The following is a 19,870-nucleotide window of genomic DNA, read 5'->3' as shown; positions in this document are numbered from 1 at the left end:
AATCCTCAAATTATATTGCATCCGTGTTATTATTTGCTTTATTTTTCTTCTTTCAAAAGCCGGGGGCTCTCTTCCCTATAGCATCCAGACAGCGGAAAAGCAGAACTGGCTTCATGCCTACTTCCAGTAAGTAATTGGCTGAGAATGCTGCTGTTGCTGCTTTAGGAACAAGAGTGTTATTTAAAGAACCTTACATAATATAGCTCAGCTACATATGTTAGTGATAGAAATCATTTTAAAAAAGGTTTTGAACTTTATCTTTTGGAATAGGTTTTTAATACCAAAGAGTAAAATTTATCTCTGTGGCATTTCTATTTATATATGGGCACATAAAGAAAACGATAAATAAAGGAACATGTTGAGTAGTTTAGAATTTACATTAGTACCTTTTAGTTCGTGTTTCCAGTATGTAAACTACAATCATTCTCTCGACATAGTCTTACCCTGCGTGCCTGCAAGCTTGCTGAGGGTGGAATCCTCACCAAGCATGTGGGTGGCATTTGGCTTGTTATGAGAGTTCAGTCCGAGGTTGAATGGAGAGTGAAATGACTGCCCTCTGTCCTCGCTGCAGTAGTCACAGATCTGCCTGCTCCAGGCTGCTCCCAGTGCCAGGCCACTGTTTTGCTGGACAGCCAGAAACGAAGGCAATTTGCATCCCAGTAGCTTTCAGTCTAACCCGGGATGCCATCAGGAGCCTTTCTTTAATGCTTTCTTGGGAGGTGGTCCCTTCAAGAGGGTGTTTCTTCAGATGGAGCGCCTCCCAGTATTGTCTGCCTTCCAGTGCATTGCATCATCTGATGATGGGCCTAATCTTGATCGGTCTCTGCAGACAGTCTGTTCTCTCGAGGCCCGTCCTCTGATAAGCAAGAGTTGTCGCCTCGAGGTACAGGTCATTTTTCCCCATGGCCCCTGAGTTCTACAATGTTAGAAACTTAGAAACCAAATGCAAGATATGCAAATATCAGCATCTGACTAAAGTATTTCTTACTTATTCTCCTGCTTTTCAACTTTCCATTGTGATATTCATATTGTTTGTATTTTTCCCATTTTGTATTTTGTTTTATCTGCAAACTTTTACTGAGCCTCTACTCAGTAATGCATGTGGGAGCACAGTTCGAACTTTTAGAAACAGTCCAGCTAGGAGACAAAATGTGAAGACACACTGCTAAAAGCACAACAGTTTTTGCATGCATGTGGGTATTCATGGCATAGAAGCCAGGAGTGTCAGGTGCCAAGAGATGCTTTTTGTGAGTGGAGGTACATTTTTTGTCTACATACCTGCACTCTAAAATGAACATGCATTATTCTGCTGTCTGAACAGAGTTTAAGAAGATACCACAGGTCATATCGAAGAGAACTGTGTGCTCTGGTTTTTAGATGATAGGATTCTGCTTTTCATGCCGTTTGCTAATATTAGGAAGATGACCAGTTTGTATTTTCTTATCAATGATTGTGTCTTTCCTGTCACTAGCAAATGGTCAGCTGAGACATCTGGCCGCAGCAATGCCATGCCACATATCAAGACGTACATGAGACCCTCTCCAGACTTCAGTCAGATCGCGTGGTTCCTTGTCACCAGGTAAAAGTCCTTACATTCCTGATGGTAGGGATTTTGTGTTTCCTGCTCTGAGTACTGAATGGTTTCCAAAAGGTGATTTTGTGAATTGTCATTAGTTTTTGCTGTGTGTGTGTGTGTGTGTGTGTGTGTGTGTGTCTTACATGAGCCTTATTTAAAGGAGGCCCATAACTAATCCCTTTGTAGAGAGTGCAGTCATGGCCTGATCTACCCACATAGCATCCCAGCATTATCAAAGGACCCCTGAGAGACGTAACTCAAATAACAGAACATCTTAGAACCCCAAATGTAAGTGACACCTACCAGCAGCTCCCTTCTTTTTCTTTTTTATTTATTTTTCACTTTTACTGTTTGGTGGTTTGCCCCTCATCTTAAAGTCAGAACATCCCAAACTGAGCTCCTCTGTCTGGCAGATTTCTTTCCCAGCATCCCTCTGCTTTCGTGGCAGCTGCCCACTCTCGTCAGCCTGCAAGCCCACTGTGCTCTTTCCCTGTTCCTCCCTTTGAGAATCTGCAGCACTTACTGCGGTCCTTCCTGGGGGTGCTGGGCACGCAGATGAAACAGTAGGATTTACATAGTGGGTCTGAGATGCTCACAATGTCAGGGATGTCGGAAAACAGACACAGAAGTGTTGACGCCAGGAAGAGATCTGTTCTGTGGTTGAGGTGGGCAGGTGGGTGCTTTGGAAATATCCATCAAAGCCTATTCATCCTTGAAATGTCTCAGACTTTGCTTTTCTCACCCCTGAAATTACCAGGGTAGATATTTACCACCTGGACTTCTGAAATGGTCACCTCTCTGCTGTCCCGTCACTTGGTTGTCCTCTTCCCAGGCCACCTGTCCTAGTTGTCCATGACCATTTGTCTTTTGCTCACACGGATTTTCCTCATTGTCCTGTGTTCAGCAGCCTCCCCCGCTTCCTATGTACTGAAGCCCAGAGTCCTGGCCACACCATTCTCACCATTCTATCCTGTACCCCCAACATGTGCTTCCAGAAACAGCCAGGCTGTCCTCCTTGCCCCTGATATCATCCTGCCAGCAGCCTGTAGAGCTTCCTCTCCTGATCCCTTGGTTGTCTCTCTCTGCCTGTCCAGTAGCTGCCCACGGAGTAAGAATTGTGCTCAGGGCTGGTCTCATCTCTTCCTGGAGCTTCGCCAGCCTCTGCTGGTCTCCCTCCTTCAGATCCTGATCCTTCGAGCACACGTGCACTGCTGTCAGCTCCAAACATTCTTCTAAGCATATTGAGCTCTCGCTCTCGCTGACCTCACAGCAGTTCTACAGTGTAGCTGTCAATCCCCCATACAGATAGGGGAACAGAAGCTCAGAGGTTAAACCAGTGCCCAAGAGCCAGGCACACCCTCCAGCACTGTGCCCTGAAGTAGTGAGTACCTGAGTCCGGAGGGCGGGCGGCTGTTCATCAAATACATGGTCAGGGAAGGCCTGACTGACGTGATCTGAAAGAAGGAAGGGGCCATGTGGACGGGTAGCTGAGGAAAGCGTTCTGGGCAGAGTCAGGAATGTACTCATTGTGTTTGACAAACAACAGAGCGGTTTTGCTGCAGTGAGTGGGGTGGGAGGGCATGTGCGATCAGAGCCGTGGCTATGACCAGACTTTGCCTTTTACCTGTTTTAGAGGCAAAATCACTACTGCCTAATGCCTCCTGGGTTTCCTGAAGCTTCGTAGTCACAGGTCTGTGAAAGCCAGCTCTGTGTCAAGGTACTAGATGATTTGAATAAATTAGAATCAGTGCTTTTTAAGCACTTGTTCCATGAGGCTTTCTGGAATAAGACATGGTTTTAATGTAGTTAGTTGGCTTTAGCTCTCACCTGATAAGGTCAGGCCCACCCATGGTCATTCCAAACCGTTTGATTAACTTAGTTGGCTGATTGGTAACCTAATCATGGGAAAGAAATCCCATCATGTTGACAACTTATGCTCACGCTGAAGGGAAGGGCTTACACAGGGTTCATACCTTGGAGGCAGGGGTGGGAATTCTGCCTTGCACCGGCCTCATTGGTGTTTACTGCCCATTTTAGTTCATCCATCTTATTCTCCAGCCTTGATTTGAAGTAATTTCTTAATTATTATCTGTATGTTCAAAATTGAGGTTTACTTTCCGTAGTCAAGCAAAACTATCCTTGGATGTACTCAAAAGACTGAACCTCAGGCTCCTAAGGCTGTGTGAGAAATGAAGTTCTATGACTATTTGGGGACAGAGGAGGCAGCTTTATTGGAGTGAGAGAATAACACTAAGTTTTATAAAAGACTAGAGGGCCCGGTGCACGAAATTCGTGTACAGGAGGGGGGGGACCTCAACCCAGCCTGCACCCACTCTCAATCCTGGACCTCTCGGGGGATGTCCAACTGCCTGTTTAGGCCCAATCCCACAGGAGTCCCTGTGGGATTGGGCCTTAACCAGCAGTCGGACATCCCTCTCGCAATCCGGGACCACTGGCTCCTAACAGCTTGCCTGCCTGCCTTATCGCCCCTAACCACTCGCCTGCCTGCCTTATCGCCCCTAACCACTCGCCTGCCTGCCTCATCGCCCCTAACCACTCGCCTGCCTGCCTCATCGCCCCTAACCACTCGCCTGCCTGCCTCATCGCCCCTAACCACTCGCCTGCCTGCCTCATCGCCCCTAACCACTCGCCTGCCTGCCTGATCGCCCCTAACCACTCGCCTGCCTGCCTTATCGCCCCTAACCACTCGCCTGCCTGCCTGATCGCCCCTAACCACTCGCCTGCCTGCCTGATCGCCCCTAACCACTTGCCTGCCTGCCTCATCGCCCCTAACCACTCGTCTGCCTGCCTCATCGCCCCTAACCACCACTGCCTCAGCCCTTGCCACCATGGACATGACGGCTGTCAGGTCTAATTAGAGTGTTACACTTTTATTATTATAGATAGATAAGTAGAATTCCAAAAGATCTTTAAAAAAAAACACTCATCCCATATTTCCTACAGTGTGTGCGCAATATCTTATTAGCCTGTCATTTCCTTACCCGTCATCAGTAGAGGGCATTGGCTTCCTGGTCATGGGGGCTTTGTTTTACCCAATTGACATTTCACAGCTGTGAAAACTGGCCACGGAAAATCAGGGACAGAAATCTTATAAAAATGCTTATAATATGGTTTTTATCTTCCAATTTACTTTTCCTTTAAACACACATAAATCACAGTTTTCCATTTCCTCTCCTTCACTGTATTGTGATTGGGGTGCTGACCGAAAACATTTTTCATAGATCCTGGGATATATTTTATTGTCTAGTTGCCACATTCCTGAGCATGGTAAAATCTGCACTAAAACCACTTTTAATGACGTTTCCATTTATTGGACTGTCTGCATTAGAAGTTTTTGTTCTATAAGAGAAAATGAGTTTGTAATTCCCATACTTCTTTTCGTACCAAAATACTCATCCTGATTATTGGTAATTATTTGTTTAATGTCGGTATTTTCTTTCAGACTACCAAATGCAGAGCCTAGTACAGTGCCTGGTCTATAATAGCTCTGAAAATTTTGAATAAATAACTGTATATCCTGTTTAATCTAACTACCACTCATTTTCTAATAACTTCTCAGGTTTTAAGTTTCTGTTTTTCTTTGCTGTCCAGGACGAATATGCTTATCCTTCAGGTCCATCTTAAATGTTCCCCTTTGAAACTTTTTCTAGCTCAGAAGACACAATTCATTGTTTTTCCTTTGTGTTTATAGCACTTTTTGCTTGGTCCTTTAACATCTTTGTTGGTTCTTATGGGTTCTGTTTCTTCAATATATTATGAGTTGCTTGAGAGCAGGTAGCAGGTCTTACCCATCTTTATATCATCAACATCTAATACTGCGTGGCTCATGCTTAGTGATCAATACATGTCTGAATCAGAGCCCTTTACAACACTGGTTTTTTTCAAATAGTTAATATATGCACAAAACAGGAAGAGGGTGTGCGGAGAGAGCTTATCTTCCCTATCCTGTCCCCAGCCACCTTCTTATCAACTTCACACCACACCTATGGATTTTAGGTTTAATAGCTCTAACCCCATCAACACTTTCAAACCGAGGTGTCTCAGAGGGTGATATTATCCAATCAGCCAAGATACTGTGGAGGAAATAGCACCCAAGTAGAGTCCAAATGTTCATGTCCTAATTTGGGATTGCCACTAACTAGCCTTGCCCCTTAAATTTTGGAAAAGTCATTTTTATCATCTGGGCTTTTATCCTACTTATTGAATGCTCAGAGGAGGGTGATTTATTTATATATGTGTGTGTATATATATACACTTTTTATAAAAACTATAAATAGCTTAATAGTTTTTAAGTAATATACACATTAAACTGTAGGATGTATTAAATATTAGTTAACAGCTTGGCTTTAGTAGCTGCTACCTACCACATTATTATTAAGCTCATTTAGTTGGCCCTCTTGAGATTCAAGCAAGCAGCTTATAACTTGACTTGGGGTGGTGAACACACAGTACAACATACAGGTAATATATTACAGAATTGTGCAACTGAAACCCATATAAGTTTATTAACCAATGTCACCCCAATAAATTCAATAAAAAATAAAATAACAAAAAAGCAGCGTATAAAGCTTTTACCTGTTTTGTTTATATAACATATTGGTCTATAATATGTGACCTAAAGACTTCTCCATAGATATAGCCTTTTCTAAATTTAACGTCGTTTCTTTAAAAATTGCTCAAAATTATTCTAATCAATTAGAACTTATTAGATGTCATGTTGGCTGGCAGTTTTCTCTTTTGTCTGAGTCCTTTTATGGAAAGCTATTTATAGTTTTTGATCCTACCATGAAATCATGCTGTGTTTGATGGCAGCCTGTTGTTATGGAAATTGCTGGGACATGATGACAAATTCAATGTTTAAGTTTTACCACCGGACTAAGCAGGCAAGAAGATGAGCTAGAAGAGGCACCCTTGGATGACCAGACAGTGCCTGGGAGTAATTGGCAAAGCCAGTGAGAACAAGTATGAAAGCTGCGAATTGTGGGTGGGCAGAGAGCAATCCTGATACAGTTGCCTAGCAACTTACAGGCCTTCCGGGATAGTTGGGATGAGCAGAGACGTTGGTGCTGCCACTTTGGGGGAAAGGGAGACAAGTGCTTGACTCTGGAGCCACCGGGACTTTCTGAGGAAATAGAAGAGGCGTTCTGCTGTCAGCGTAGCTGTGCAATTCTTCTGTAATGTGTCTTCCTTTGGTTTGGGAACAAATCGCCTTTTTTCTCCTTTGTCTGAGTTTTTCAGTCCAAAATCAAATTGGATCCCACGCACAAAACAGTATTGGTACATGTCATTGGGTAGATTGGTTTTTGTGCCATGTTTCTTGGCACCCCAGGAGTTCTGGACACCCCTGTCAGAGCCCAGCACAACCGTGGATGGAGGGAGTAGAGTGCAGGCAAGTCCTGGTTCACCTAGAGACCCTTGCTGACCTTTGTCGCTTTAAATGCTTCCTTTGACTAAAGGACTGTCCGGGTTAGGTTTGGTTTGGTTTGGTTTGGTTTTGTTAAACTCAAAGGACCATTATAATAGATAATCTCCCAGGGCTCACTCTAACAAACATGTCATAGTCTTTTCGTTGAAAACTTTTCCAAGTTTTCATTATGCCTTTCCACCACAGGAGATGACCAAAATAATGGATCATCTCAGTAGAAATTGAAATAGCAGGTTTTGGTTATCACATCGGTTACTATTAAAAACACGGTGAAATTCTTTGGTAGGGTGTTCTAAGTACCAATTTTTTTACCTGAAATTTGCCAAGCAACTTTTGATCCTGCTTAACAATATTTTTTGTCATTTTGGGTTCGGGGTGCTGATGTGATGACTTCTAAAGCCATGTAATTCCATTTGTGGGGTCAAATACAGATGGATCCTTTTGATGGCGGGGTTGACGGTGCAGCTGAATTGAAAGCCTTCTGAATTCAGTGTGGATTGGAAAGTGTTTGCTTAGGGTCATAACATGCCTGTGACTAAGGAAGGAAGTCAGTTTGCAAATAGATTTTTCAGAACGTGCTTGGTGATTTGTCACAGTCACTTGCAGACGCCCACACCCAAGTATCTGATCTTCCATAGTGCTCTGCGCCAGTCTGTCTGGGAAAACGCGTGTCATAATCAATCTCATTTTTCTTTTCTTGCTGATATTTCTTTGTTAACACACTGTAGTCCCCAAAACACAACTGACATGTTGCACCCCCTTTGGTAGTTAATTTTACATGATTTTTGTACATCAGCAGAATTGGTTTAATTTTAACCATGCTATTAAATTCCTGGCACTTTATCACTCATATTAAAAATTGGGAGATGTGGCCTGGCCGATGTGGTTAAGTGGTTAGAGAGTTGGCCTGTGGACTGAAGGGTTTGATTCCTGGTCAAGGGCATGTACCTGGGTTGCAGGTTTGATCCCTGGCCCTGATGTTGGAGCACTGCGGGAGGCAAACAATCAATGTGTCTCGCTCACATCAATGTTTCTCCCTTTCTCTCTCTCCACCTCCCTCCCTCCCTTCTACTCTCTCTAAAAATCAATGAGAAAAATATCCTTGAGCAAGAATTTGTCAATAAAAGGGGGAGGGGGTTAAATCTGTATTAACGGGACCAATTCCTCTTGACTTCCTTTACAAAATAAAATAGAAACTCACTATCTTTCTGTCGTGTGGACTTGTGCAAGGATTGTGAAATCAGTGAGGCAGTTTGGTGGGTAATTTTTAGACCCATCTGCCACCAACACTTTCTGGGATTGGGAGGCCGGGTGGACCTGCCTTGCGTTGAATTCCATTGCTTGGTGAGCCACTCCAGAGAGAAGGACCAGAGGTGCCCTCCCATAAATTCAGCAAAATATTGGTGATGCAAAGTAACATCTAGTGAGCATCACTCATGTGCCCACTTGACTCACCTTCTCTGACATGAGGCAGGCGCGTTACCATATTGAGATCTGCCACATTGGCCCTAATTGTGACCAAACATGTGCGAGCTCAGGCTCTGCTCTTCCCCATGAACCCTGCTGTGCCTCTCATGCTTGTCAACAATCAGACATTTTCTCTCGATTTATGATTTTATTTTATTTTTTTAAATATATTTTATTGATTTTTTACAGAGAGGAGGGGAAAGGGATAGAGAGTTAGAAACATCGATGAGAGAGGGACATCGATCAGCTGCCTCCTGCACGCCCCCTCCTGGGGATGTGCCCGCAACCAAGGTACATGCCCTTGACCGGAATCGAACCTGGGACCCTTGAGTCCGCAGTCCGATGCTCTATCCACTGAGCCAAACCGGTTAGGGCTCGATTTATGATTTTAAAGTTTTTAATTTCCTATCCATAATGAACAAATCGTTTTGATAAATTGTATCTTCTAAGCCTTTGCATATTAGTCTCTTTTCTTGAATTAATCACATGTTTTTTGATTGCATAACATCTGCAGGATTCTCTCGGGAGACATCTGTGGGCTGGAGTCTCCACAGACAGCTTCTGGAAAGAGACACGGCCGTGTGGGGGAGGAAAGGGCTCACATAGCCACAGGGTGGGCAGGGTGAAGGCACTGCCGACGAGGAAATGATATTTGCCGAGATGTGGAGGCAGTCGGTAATTCAGTTCAGTTCAGAGAGAGGAGTCAGGAAAGGCATGATGGGAAATAAGATTGAAAAGCATCGCTTTGGTCAGACGGTGGAGGGTCCTGAGTGCCAGGCAGTGCCTTTGTTTTGTGCTCAAGTGGAAAGGACGCCTTGATACTGAGAGCCAGTGGAGCAAGACACAGACCGAGAAACCAGAGAGGGCGCTGCATTGGAGTCTGGGGAGAAAAGGACTGAACGAGGGAGATTGATTGGCAATGCAAAGGTGTTACAAGAGTAAAGTAGCGTGGTGTCTGGTTGTCCGTGGTTGCCTGTGGAGCAGACAAGTCCAGAGGCCTGAGGTTTCTGAGCCCGACTGAATGAGGTGGACAGGAGGGAACCAGGAGAGAGCTGGTTCTGGAGGGGAAGGCATGCTGATAGGCTCACTGTTCAGAGAACGGGGCGTGAGATGACAGTGTGACATCCCATAGAGAAATCCAGCTCGGGATTGCAGATGCTGTTTGGAAATTGGATGAGGGGCAAAGCAGGAGAGGTCTGGGAGTCATCCTGGTCACGGCGATAGCTACACTGGTGAGTGGGCAAGTCCCCGAGGGAGAGGAGGCAACAGAAAGGAGCCAGTGACAGAGCATGGATAGAGAAGGCACTGGGTGGGAAAGGCAGCAACGGAGAGAGCAGCTGAAGAGGCAGGTGAAGAGAAAGCCGAGGAAGGGCGGTGCAGGCAGGTGGAGAGAACCATGCCCGGCAGCAGAGGTCCAGGGCGGGACTCACAGCCTCGGCACCATTGACACCTGGGGCCTGGCCCCTCTGGTCGTGGGGACTGTCCTGTGCATTGTTGGATCTTCAGCAGCAACTGGTCTCCACCCACCAAATGCCAGGAGCAACCCCGCCCCCACTGTGACAGCAAAATATGCAAAATATGTCCCCGGGCATTGCTAATGTCCCCCAGGGCACCAGTGCTTCCCATTGAGAAACACTGGTCTAGAAGAATCTACACTAATAAAAGAGAAACATGGTAATTAGCGTACGACTGCTACCCTTTTTATTGGCTAATCAGTGAGTATATGCAAATTAACTGTCAGCCAAGATGGCGGCCGGCAGCCAGGCAGCTGGACGCGAACATGAGGCTTGCTTGCTGCAGTGACTGCGGACTCCAACGTTCCCCGCCTCACTTGCCGGCCTCTGAGCTACAACTCTAAGCAACTATGTACTATGTTGCAAATAAGAAGATAAACAAAACCCCAGAAACCGGCTTTCATTCAGCCGGCTTTAGCAACATTGTATTGATGTTTTCAGCGGCGAGGCCTCAGAGCTAAAGCTGGCCCAGAATAAAAAAAAAGAAAACAAGGAGCGGTTGGAAGCTTCAGTCACTCGCTTCCGGAAAACAGCCCTCAGCCCCTCACCCAGACTGGCCAGGTACCCCAGTGGGGACCCCCACCCTGATCAGGACACCCTTCAGGGCAAACCAGCCAGCTCCCACCCGTGCACCAGGCCTCTATTCTATATAGTAAAAGGGTAATATGCCTCCCAGCACCGGGATCAGCGTGACAGGGGGCAGCGCCCAAACCCCCTGATCGCCCTGTGGCTCTGTATGTTACAGGGGGCGGGGCCATAACCTCCCTATCTGCCCTGCTCTGTGCCTGATAGGGGGGAGCTCCCCAATCCCCTGATTGCCCTGTGGCTCTGTGTTTGACAGGGTGCAGCGCACCAACCCGCTGATCGGCCCTGCTCTGTGTGTGACAGGGTGCAGCGCCCCAATACCCCCCCCTCCACGGGCCTTGCTCTGTGTGTGACAGGGTAGAGCCATAACCTCCCCATTGGCCCTGCCCTGAGTGTGACAGGGTGCAGCGCCCCAACCCCCTTATCGGCCCTGCTCTGTGTGTGACAGGGGGCGGTGCCCCAACTCCCCTATCGGCCCTACTCTGTGAGTGACAGCGGGAAGCTCCTCAACCCCCTGATCGGCCCTGCTCTGTGCGTGACAGGGTACGGAGCCCCAACACCCCTGATGGGCCCTGCTCTGTGAGTGACGGGGCAGCGCCCCAACCCCCTGATGGGCCCTGCTCTGTGAGTGACAGGGGGCAGCGCCCCAACCCCCTGATCGGCCCTGCTCTGTGCATGACAGGGGGTGGTGCCGCAACCTCCCCATCGACCCTGCCTTGAGTGTGACGGGGCGGTGCCCCAACCCCCCAATCGGCCCTATCCTGAGCGTGAATGAGGGTGGCATCGCAACCTCCTGATCCGCCCTGCTCTGTGCATGACAGGGGGCAGCGCCCCAACTCCCCAGTCGGCCCTGCTCTGAGCCTGACCAGGGGCTGCACTTAGGGATTGGGCCTGCCCTCTGCCTCCTGGAAGCAGGCCTAAGCCAGCAGGTCATTATCTCCCGAGGGGTCCCAGACTGCGAGAGGGCACAGGCCGGCTGGGGGACCCCCCCCCCCCCCCAGTGCACAAATTTTTGTGCACCGGGCCTCTAGTCTATAATAATAAAAGCGTAATACGCTAATTAGACCGGACGTCCTTCCAGGACGAAGCCAGGGCTGCAGCCAAGGGAACAAAGCAGCCACCAGGGCTGCGAGGGGGGGTGGAGGCAGCCGCTGTGGCTGCAAAGGCCTACTCTTGCACGAATTTCATGCATTGGGCCTCTAGCTAAAAATATTAAAAAAGCAGTTAAGATCATTTGAGTGAATCAGACTACAGAGAAGTGAAGAGAGGGAACGGAAAGCTGCCAACATCTTGCCTTTGGCCCAGCAGGCCCCATCTCAGAACGCAAGGTAATAAGTTGTGTTGTTTTAGCCACTAAATTCACGGCACTTGTTAGAGCACCACTAGGATGATGCTTGAGAGCTCAGTCAGTGGCCTGTCACACGGAGGGCCCTCCTAGTGCCTCAGACCCAGGCTCCTTCCTGCTGCCGCCGCCTCCTGTGATTTTACCCATGTCTGTACTCCATGTCCCTGTAAACATGAATCTGAGTGCACCACTTTCTTTCTAGGTACAAATCCCAATCTAGTGCTTTTCTTTGGATTGAAAGTGGAAGTTAGCATACCTGGCCCCAAACAAAAGGCAAAATAAGGGGTGCGGTGCTTAATGGTATATGAGATGATGTGGACATCATTTTTTCTTATTGCTACTTTTATATACAACAAAACCAAACATCCTGGCTACACCAGGGTCTTGAAAATTAAAAGGGTTTGGACAGAAAAAAAAAAATCTTTGTAAAAGGGTAGTTGTTGTAATGGCTGTCCTGGGGAAACGCAGAGGAGGGTGAAGCCGTCCCACATGAGCAATTAGATTCCTCTGAGGGCTGTAATGACAGCTCTGCCAGGAACCGAATGAGCCTGATTTCGGCCACTCGTGTTTGACCAACACCCGTGCAGCTGTGACAGGTTGACCTGCGCTGACAGGCCTCACTGAGTGAGCTCCTCCTGTGTCCTCGTCCCTGCAGCGCCAACCTGTCCAAGGCCGCCTGGGGAGCGCTGGAGAAGAATGGCGCCCAGCTGATGATCCGCTCCTACGAGCTCGGGGTCCTTTTCCTCCCGTCGGCATTTGTAAGTTCACATTTTAAAATTTTTATTGATTTCAGAGAGGAAGGGAGAAGGGGAGACAGAAACATCAGTGATGAGAGAGAATCATCCATTGGCCGCCTCCTGCACGCCCCACACTGGGGACCGAGCCCATAACCCAGGCATGTGCCCTGACCAGGAATCGAACCGTGACCTCCTGTTCCATAGGTCGACACTCAGTCACTGAGCCTCGTTGGCTGGGCATGAATTGGGTTTGTGTGTTTTCTTCCTTAGTTGCGGTGACCTGTCCGAGGTTGGGGCAGGTTCTCACCCACTGCCTGTGCCGATGAGCAGCAGGATAACTGCTCTCAAGAACTGTATACCTGATTACAGGTCAAAGGTATTGACATTATTTAAGGAAATGTTGTGAAACACGACACAACAGAGCATGTAATCTGCCTGAGGGGCTGGGGAAGTTCTCTTTAAGGAGATCACGTTGGACCATGGTCTCGAACATGGAGTGTGAGCCTAACCCACCATCCAGAGAGATGAGGCTTCCAGCCAGAGAGAACAGTGCATGTCCTGTCTGAGAGACAGCAAACCTCCGTGTGCCTGGGAAGGAGCTGGGGTGTGGGCCGTGGGCCCTGAGGTTGGGTTCCTCCTTGGAAGGACAGTGGCTAGTGGGACACCGTGTCTCCCGCAGGCAGTGCGCAGCCATCGTTTTTTAAGCAGGATCGCTGGTCCCATCAAGTCCATTTCCCGGGAATTTGAATCTTCTAAAATATCTCCATCTATGATTATAATTTAATTTATATTATTCATTGCGGATGCCATCAAAAGCATCTTACTTAAGCCCACTGTTATAAAATTGACTAGAGGCGCGATGCACGAAATTGATGCGGGAGTAGGCCTTCCTGCCCCCGGCTGCCAGCACAGGCTTCCCTCTGGCACTCTGGACCTGGGCTTCCCTGGAGCCCCGGCTTCATCCGCAAGGTCGTCCGGAAGGACATCTGGTCTAATTAGCATATTATGCTTTTATTATTATTATAGGTTATTACTGGATTACTGTTTTCACTCTCCCACTGTTCTCCCTCAGTGTAGAAAGTCATCCCAGGCCTTGTCTCTACAGCCATGACTGTGTAACCACCATCATTCCCGACTCTAGTGCTGCTGGACAGTCTGTCCTTCTGGAGTCCCCGCTTCCCCTGCGTCCAGTGCACGTCGTCTCCTGCTGCGATAGCCTCTCCCTCTCCTCTCGGCCTCCATGCTGCCCTACACCCTGCTGCCAGGATGCTTTGTAGGCACAGATTGGGCCAGGTCACCCATTGGCTTCAAATCCTGTGCGACAGAAGCCAGACTCCCTAGCACGGCCTACTTTCCTTCATGCCCTGACACCTGAGCCCTCGGGCCTGGCCTTCTCTCTCGCTCCCGGCCCTTACTGTGCAGCGGAGCAGAACGACTGGTCTTCTGAGCCGGGCCCACCTGTACCAGTCAGGGTTCTTGGGGAACAGCCAGTGGCTCATAGAGCTGTGTTAGAAATTCTGCAACAGCCCTCGTCTTACAGTGGTTACAGACAAGAACACAGTGTGTTGTAGAATGAGGTCGGTGATCTTCCTTTACTAGTAGGTTTCTCACTTCAGTACATCAGGACATGCCTTTCAATGTGTTCGTTACATGTTTGCTGGGTAGATGTACTCAGTACCCACTTTGTAGTTGTTCTTCTGTCTGGACATCATCTAGAATCTGGTTTCTTGTGTTGAACGAACTCAAAGGGTCTGAAGGCTTTGCTAGAAATAAACGATAAAGGTTTACTCAAGAGTCTTAGGGTTCGCAAACTGGAAACAGGCAGAATCCCAGAGTGTTCCGAAGAAGAAAGAAAAGTGAAGAGTTTTTACAGTAAGAACTGCATTCTTAGCTCTAGGAGGGATCCAAGGTGATTATCAGTCCCAAGTCAGGCGTCTGGACGGTGGATTCCCAATGGCCTGGGCACCTCCGTTGGCCTGGGCACGTCCAGTGGCCTGCTAATGGCTGGCAGGTGGTCTGGGTATGTGGTCCTCAGGGGTGATCAGAGGGCTACCTGGCGGTCTGATGCATGTCCAGGCACTGAAGCAAGACTGGAAAGTTCACAAGTTCACCTTCCCACGCTTTCAAAGCAAGAATAGAACCGCTTCCTCATGCCTCTGCCTACTTGATTTTAGTAATTGAGCAGCTTGACTACAGTGACTTTATTTTATTTCTTCACTCTGTTCCTCGCTTGAGATCAGCCCACCTTTGTGCTTCTCAGGCAGCACTCCATGTCCAAACACCCACGTTTCTGAGTTATCAGCGGCAGCGTTGCTGAGTGTGTCCTTCCCCACTGGCCATCCTGACCATTGTGTTCCAAGGCCAGCGCAGCGCACCGTCAGGTGTTCTGTCCAGCACAGCACAGCCCCGAGCACTGCATGGGCAGTCGGTCACAGAGGGAACCTGCCGCTCACCCTTTCCCACGGCCACTGTAGGACCTATCACTCGGGAACCAGTGGCTGTGGCCAGTGGGGCAGCAGTCTGGTCTAAACACTAGTGGGCAGAGAGCCAGCTTTTCATCATAAAGATGCCTTTTGAAACCTCTGGGATTCCGCTGGAAACTGACAAGTCCCTGGTAACCAAAGGTTGGTTTGTTCACATTTTCCTGCTTCTCTTAAGTGAGTTAATCAGTAAGCGCATCGTTTTGAGATCAACCCAACTGGCCGTGGAGCATGAGTCAGCAACTTTTCCTTTGACTAGGAACGCAAGGGTTTTGGGGATTTATGTCAAGGTGCCTGGGACTGTGTACCCAGCACTTAGCTAGTGCTGCTACATCGTAGGTGCTTAATAACCTTTGTTAACTTAGACAGTTTATTCTTTTGAGGTCTAATATCAAGGTGTTGGTACACGCAGACCCAGGGACAAGCCCCAAGACTAAAAGTCTACTTCTGTAAGCGGAAGGAGGGCAGGGAAAGACCAAAGAAAGAGGCCCGCCCCTCGGTCTGGTGATGAAACTGACACAGTGGCATGTCTGGGGCAGCTAGACGACGGATGCCTGTACCGTTTGGCAGGCCCCGAAGAATTACACAGGAGCGGGGGGCCGTCGTGGGCACTAGTGCGTGGATGCTGCCCGGTACGAAAATTGCTCTACATGCTTGACCAGTCACGACAGCAGCCTGTTCCAGGAACCAGCACGCAGCAGGAGGCTTGGGAGGGGCTGATTGATGTCGGGGTGAACATCATTTACGACCAGACCGTCTCCAAGGGGGTTTGCAGAAAGCAACCTTCGTCCAGCCCAGGTCCAGCTTGCGGGACAGAGGAAGTCGTGTCCTGGAACGGTCTCTCCTCCACGCCAGTGTGTGCTATTTTTCGGGTGGTCCCTTTAATGTAGGTGTATTTAACTTTTAGATTGGGCTAATTCATTTCTCGCCAGAAAATCTTAACATAGGAAAGATGGGTGATTTCAAGGGTCAATAGCTGTATTCCAAACCCTAAGGACATACCAGGGAAATACAAGTATTTCTCACTTTGAACTTCCTGCATTTTGTGTTTAGTGAGCACATACCTTGCCTGGTGCTGGCTAGGCCCTGGACTGGAGCCTGCCTAGCACTCTGTGGCTAGAATTCCCCCTGCCTCTGGGAATAATGTGCATAATCAAAACTGTTTCCTCCAGTCCAAGGTGGCTGCGCAGCCCTGTGCTTGTCTCGGGCCTGAGGGCCACCTCCACCCGTCGGGCCCCAGCTCACTCGCCCCGGAGATGTTCTCTGTTTTCTGTGATCAGAATTAAAAAGACTTCAACCAAATCCCCGAGAATTTTCAGTCTTCAAGTCTCTACTGCCTCTTCCCTCTGCTGTGGTTCAACTATTTTGTTGACTTTTATTGCCAAAAATGGCAACATCATTCTAACTGTTGCTCTGGCTGGAAGAAAACACACACACACACAAGAAGAAAACACACACACACACACACACACCCCACCTCCTCACTCCCCTCATGCTTTTAGGCTTTGGGTCCATTGCTTTACTTCTGCAGGCCTTCCTTCTCGCCAGCACTGAGCCCAGGTTGTAGTTAACATCAGCAGTCTCAGCAGCAGCAATTCCACAAGCAGGTCAACAGCAGGTGGGGGGCAGAGACCACGATTCAGTCAGAGTCCTGGCGTCACAGCCGTGATGATGTTGCGCAGCTTTGATCTCTAGGAGCTTCTCAGCCCCCAGCTGGACACACTCGGTTGATGACAGACAGTGTCCTGACTTACAGGAAGGACAAGACAGCCACCTCCTGCAGCCACTCCTTGTCCCTGAGTCCATCTTTGGTTAAGTTCCCTCCTTCTAGAAGGTTCCACTTCCATTACTGCTTTACCCAGGAAAATGCATAGGGCTTTACTGCTGGAGGAGTAACTAAAAATGTCACATCTCTAACTGAGATTGGAGCACATTTCTCGTTCCCTGTGACTGAGCTAAACTGCTAACCCTAATCCGTCAGTGAGAACCGGCTCTTTTACTCCCGGAGCCGACAAAGGGAAAAGCCAGTGATTTCTCGTGTGTGATGCATGTCCACTCTCTCACCTGGTGTTTTATAAACGTATTGTCTTCACCGTCTTTTTAAGTATCCCTGCCTGGGAGGGTGCCTTCCTCTGTTTCCTAAAGCGCCGAGCGATACCACTGTGATACATAAATAATGATAATTAGAAGACAGCTTCACGTTGTTTGACATCCAGATTGAAGGGAAAAGTGGTACTTGTTTTATATAGTTGTGATACCCTAGAATTTGGATCAGAAATGGCATTCAAGGAAAAAAAGCATATTGCTTCCTGTCTGACATGGATGGCTCAAACCTTCTTGTATGTGAGGTCGATACCACGAAATGGAGCCGTCAGATCTGAAACCAGGCCCAGAGGCCCTTAACCCTTCACTGCGGTGCACTTGAAAATCACAGAACTAAGCCAGGAGCAAAAGAAGAGGGAAGTTGTTTTTGCCTGAAACTCCATAAAGTATTGAATAGGCATTAAATTCACACTGCTTCCAACTGCTGGCCTCTTTTTAAAAATGTCAAGAACAACGGTTTCCAGAATTTAGTTCATCCTGACTTCCTGCCTTAATATCGCCTCTTAAATTTGCAAGGAACTCGTCCTTTGCTGTGGCTCCTGGTGGGTGAATATGAGACCTTTTGTTTATTTAGTGGAAGGAATTTAGGACCAAGAATTAGAAAGCCAGGATCAACTCCCTGCCTTGCCACATAATAGCCTATGTGACCTTTGGGCACCTATGTAACCCCCAAATTTGTTTCCTCCTTTGCAAAGTATGAGTAATTACATCACAGGGAACACCCTCAATATACGTGTTATACTAATTGACTTCATGTGCCAGTTATCTTTCTAATAACTTATCCTTGCCATAGCCATTGTATAGATGAGGACACCGAGGCCCAGAAAGGTTAAGGAACTGACCTAGAGTCACACAGCAATAATGTACACAAGTAAGAGATTGTTAGGATTCTCCTCAGATCCGAAGGTCAAAGGTAAGATGTGGGAGAGACGGCCCTTCTCCACTCTGAGCCCATCTGCCTTTCTAGTGGAACTTCTACGCTCAAAACCTCCTGGCTGGGGAGGAGCTGGCCCACAGCCCAGTGCTGAGTGGGAGGACGTGTGGGCGGAGGAGAGCTGCAGGGCCCTTTCCAGGTGTCCTTGGCTCTGCCCCCTTCCTCCTCTGCGCTCATAGGTCCCGGAGTTTTATTCATTGACCTTCAGTCTCTCTCACATCCATTTCTTTCTGCTTCCACCACCCCACTCCCATCCAAATCATCTCCTCTGTATCTCGGTTTTTGCATTTGTTTCCCGTTCCCATTTGCGAATCCATTTCGAGTTTTCCGGCTCCAGCAACGCCAGCCCTTCTCCACTCTGAGCCCATCTGCCTTTCTAGTGGAACTTCTACACTCAAAACCTTCGGCAGCTCCTGCCCCTACATCAGCGTCCAGGCCGCACCCTGTAACCGGGGTCTTGGACACTTTGGGTTGTAAGTGATGGGCAGCCAACTCGACGGCATGAGAGAAAGGCAGGCACAGAGGGCAGGACCCTTGCTTCAGGCAGGGCTGAAAGCAGGGGTCGGGCCGTGTTATGAGAGTTCGGTTTGAAGGGCGTGAGGGCGTCCAGCCGCTCAAGGCTCACTCCTTACTAAAGGAGCTTCCGGCAGAAAGATGGCTCTTCCCTGACACCTCTGACTCGGGCCACATGCCATCCGAGTCCCTGTGGCCAGGGGATGGGCCCAGCTTCAGCCACAGCGGTCCACGCTGCTTTCCATTCCCACCCTTTCCCGACCGGCCCTGGCTGTTCTCTGCAGCGCTCCCCAGCCCCCCTCTTCTGTATCAGTTCACACACAACCCCGGACGTGCCTGTCCTAGGCCGTACCCATGACCAGCCTCCCCGGCTAAGCTGTGTGATCACCAAGGCGAAGCACTGTAGTCCTAGCCCTTTGGGCTTCGAAGACATTAGCGCCGTTTGATATGTGGGTACTTAAGATATGGAGGGTGGATATGCTCGGATGACTGGACGGAAGGAATGAGAGGCCTGCAAGCAAAGCTCCAGGATAATCCTGGAAGGGAGCCAGGAGGTATGATCAGCGCGTGGCAGCTCTGGGAGAACACAGCCAGGGCCTCGGGCACCGAACACCACCACCGTAACTCACGCCCTGATTAAGATCCGAAGTGAATACCCGATTCTCGAGTTCTTGGGGTAAACCTTCCATTTCCATTTTGGTGGGTCTCGGAGAGTTTTCACTTTTATATTCCTGTCACGTTACCTTGGGACGCTTTCCTTGTACATGGAAGCAACTTTATCTCTTACACCAGCGCGAGCGGCCTGCTACTATAGCGATGTTGAAAGTGTTTTGAGATATTTTTATACAGCATCTTCTAAACACTCGCTGCAAACTTTACTCAGCGGTTCGTTGAAATGGCTGTAATTTCCAAAAGAGTTTCTTCTTGTGTCTTTATGTCCTTTATTCAACTTGTGCAAACTTGGCTATAATTTAATACCTGAGATTTGGCCCTGCCTTATTTCTAAGAAAGAGTCCTTTGAGGTGGGGGTGTAAATGCCTTTGGCCTATCACACATGGTAAATAGCTCTGAGATCACTTGAATTCTGTTGTGAGCACCCCAAAGACATGGTTGCTTCTTGAGGTCTGGCTTTTTCAGGGAATTGGGGAGCCATCATCGATTCCTCTGTGT

At 48.4% G+C, this 19,870-nt stretch overlaps 1 protein-coding gene across 3 annotated transcripts in view; it reads left to right on the top strand.

Annotated features, from left to right (window-relative positions):
* TDP1 (tyrosyl-DNA phosphodiesterase 1) overlaps positions 1-19,870 on the top strand; it is a 54,248-nt gene that overhangs the window by 25,649 nt on the left and 8,729 nt on the right. For 2 of the 3 annotated variants that reach the window (XM_070403446.1, XM_070403452.1), the window contains exons 12-14: positions 60-126; positions 1,472-1,579; positions 12,589-12,691. In XM_070403446.1, coding sequence (XP_070259547.1) covers positions 60-126; positions 1,472-1,579; positions 12,589-12,691 — 278 coding nt within the window. The remainder of the gene's footprint in view (positions 1-59; positions 127-1,471; positions 1,580-12,588; positions 12,692-19,870) is intronic. The other variant, XM_070403456.1, reaches the window with a different exon arrangement.

This window comes from Myotis yumanensis, unplaced genomic scaffold (assembly GCF_028538775.1).
Source record: "Myotis yumanensis isolate MYYU_CA2020_CCGP unplaced genomic scaffold, mMyoYum1.0.hap1 SCAF_1, whole genome shotgun sequence".
Taxonomy (NCBI): Eukaryota; Metazoa; Chordata; class Mammalia; order Chiroptera; family Vespertilionidae; genus Myotis; species Myotis yumanensis.
This window is presented reverse-complemented; position numbering and strand designations above follow the sequence as displayed.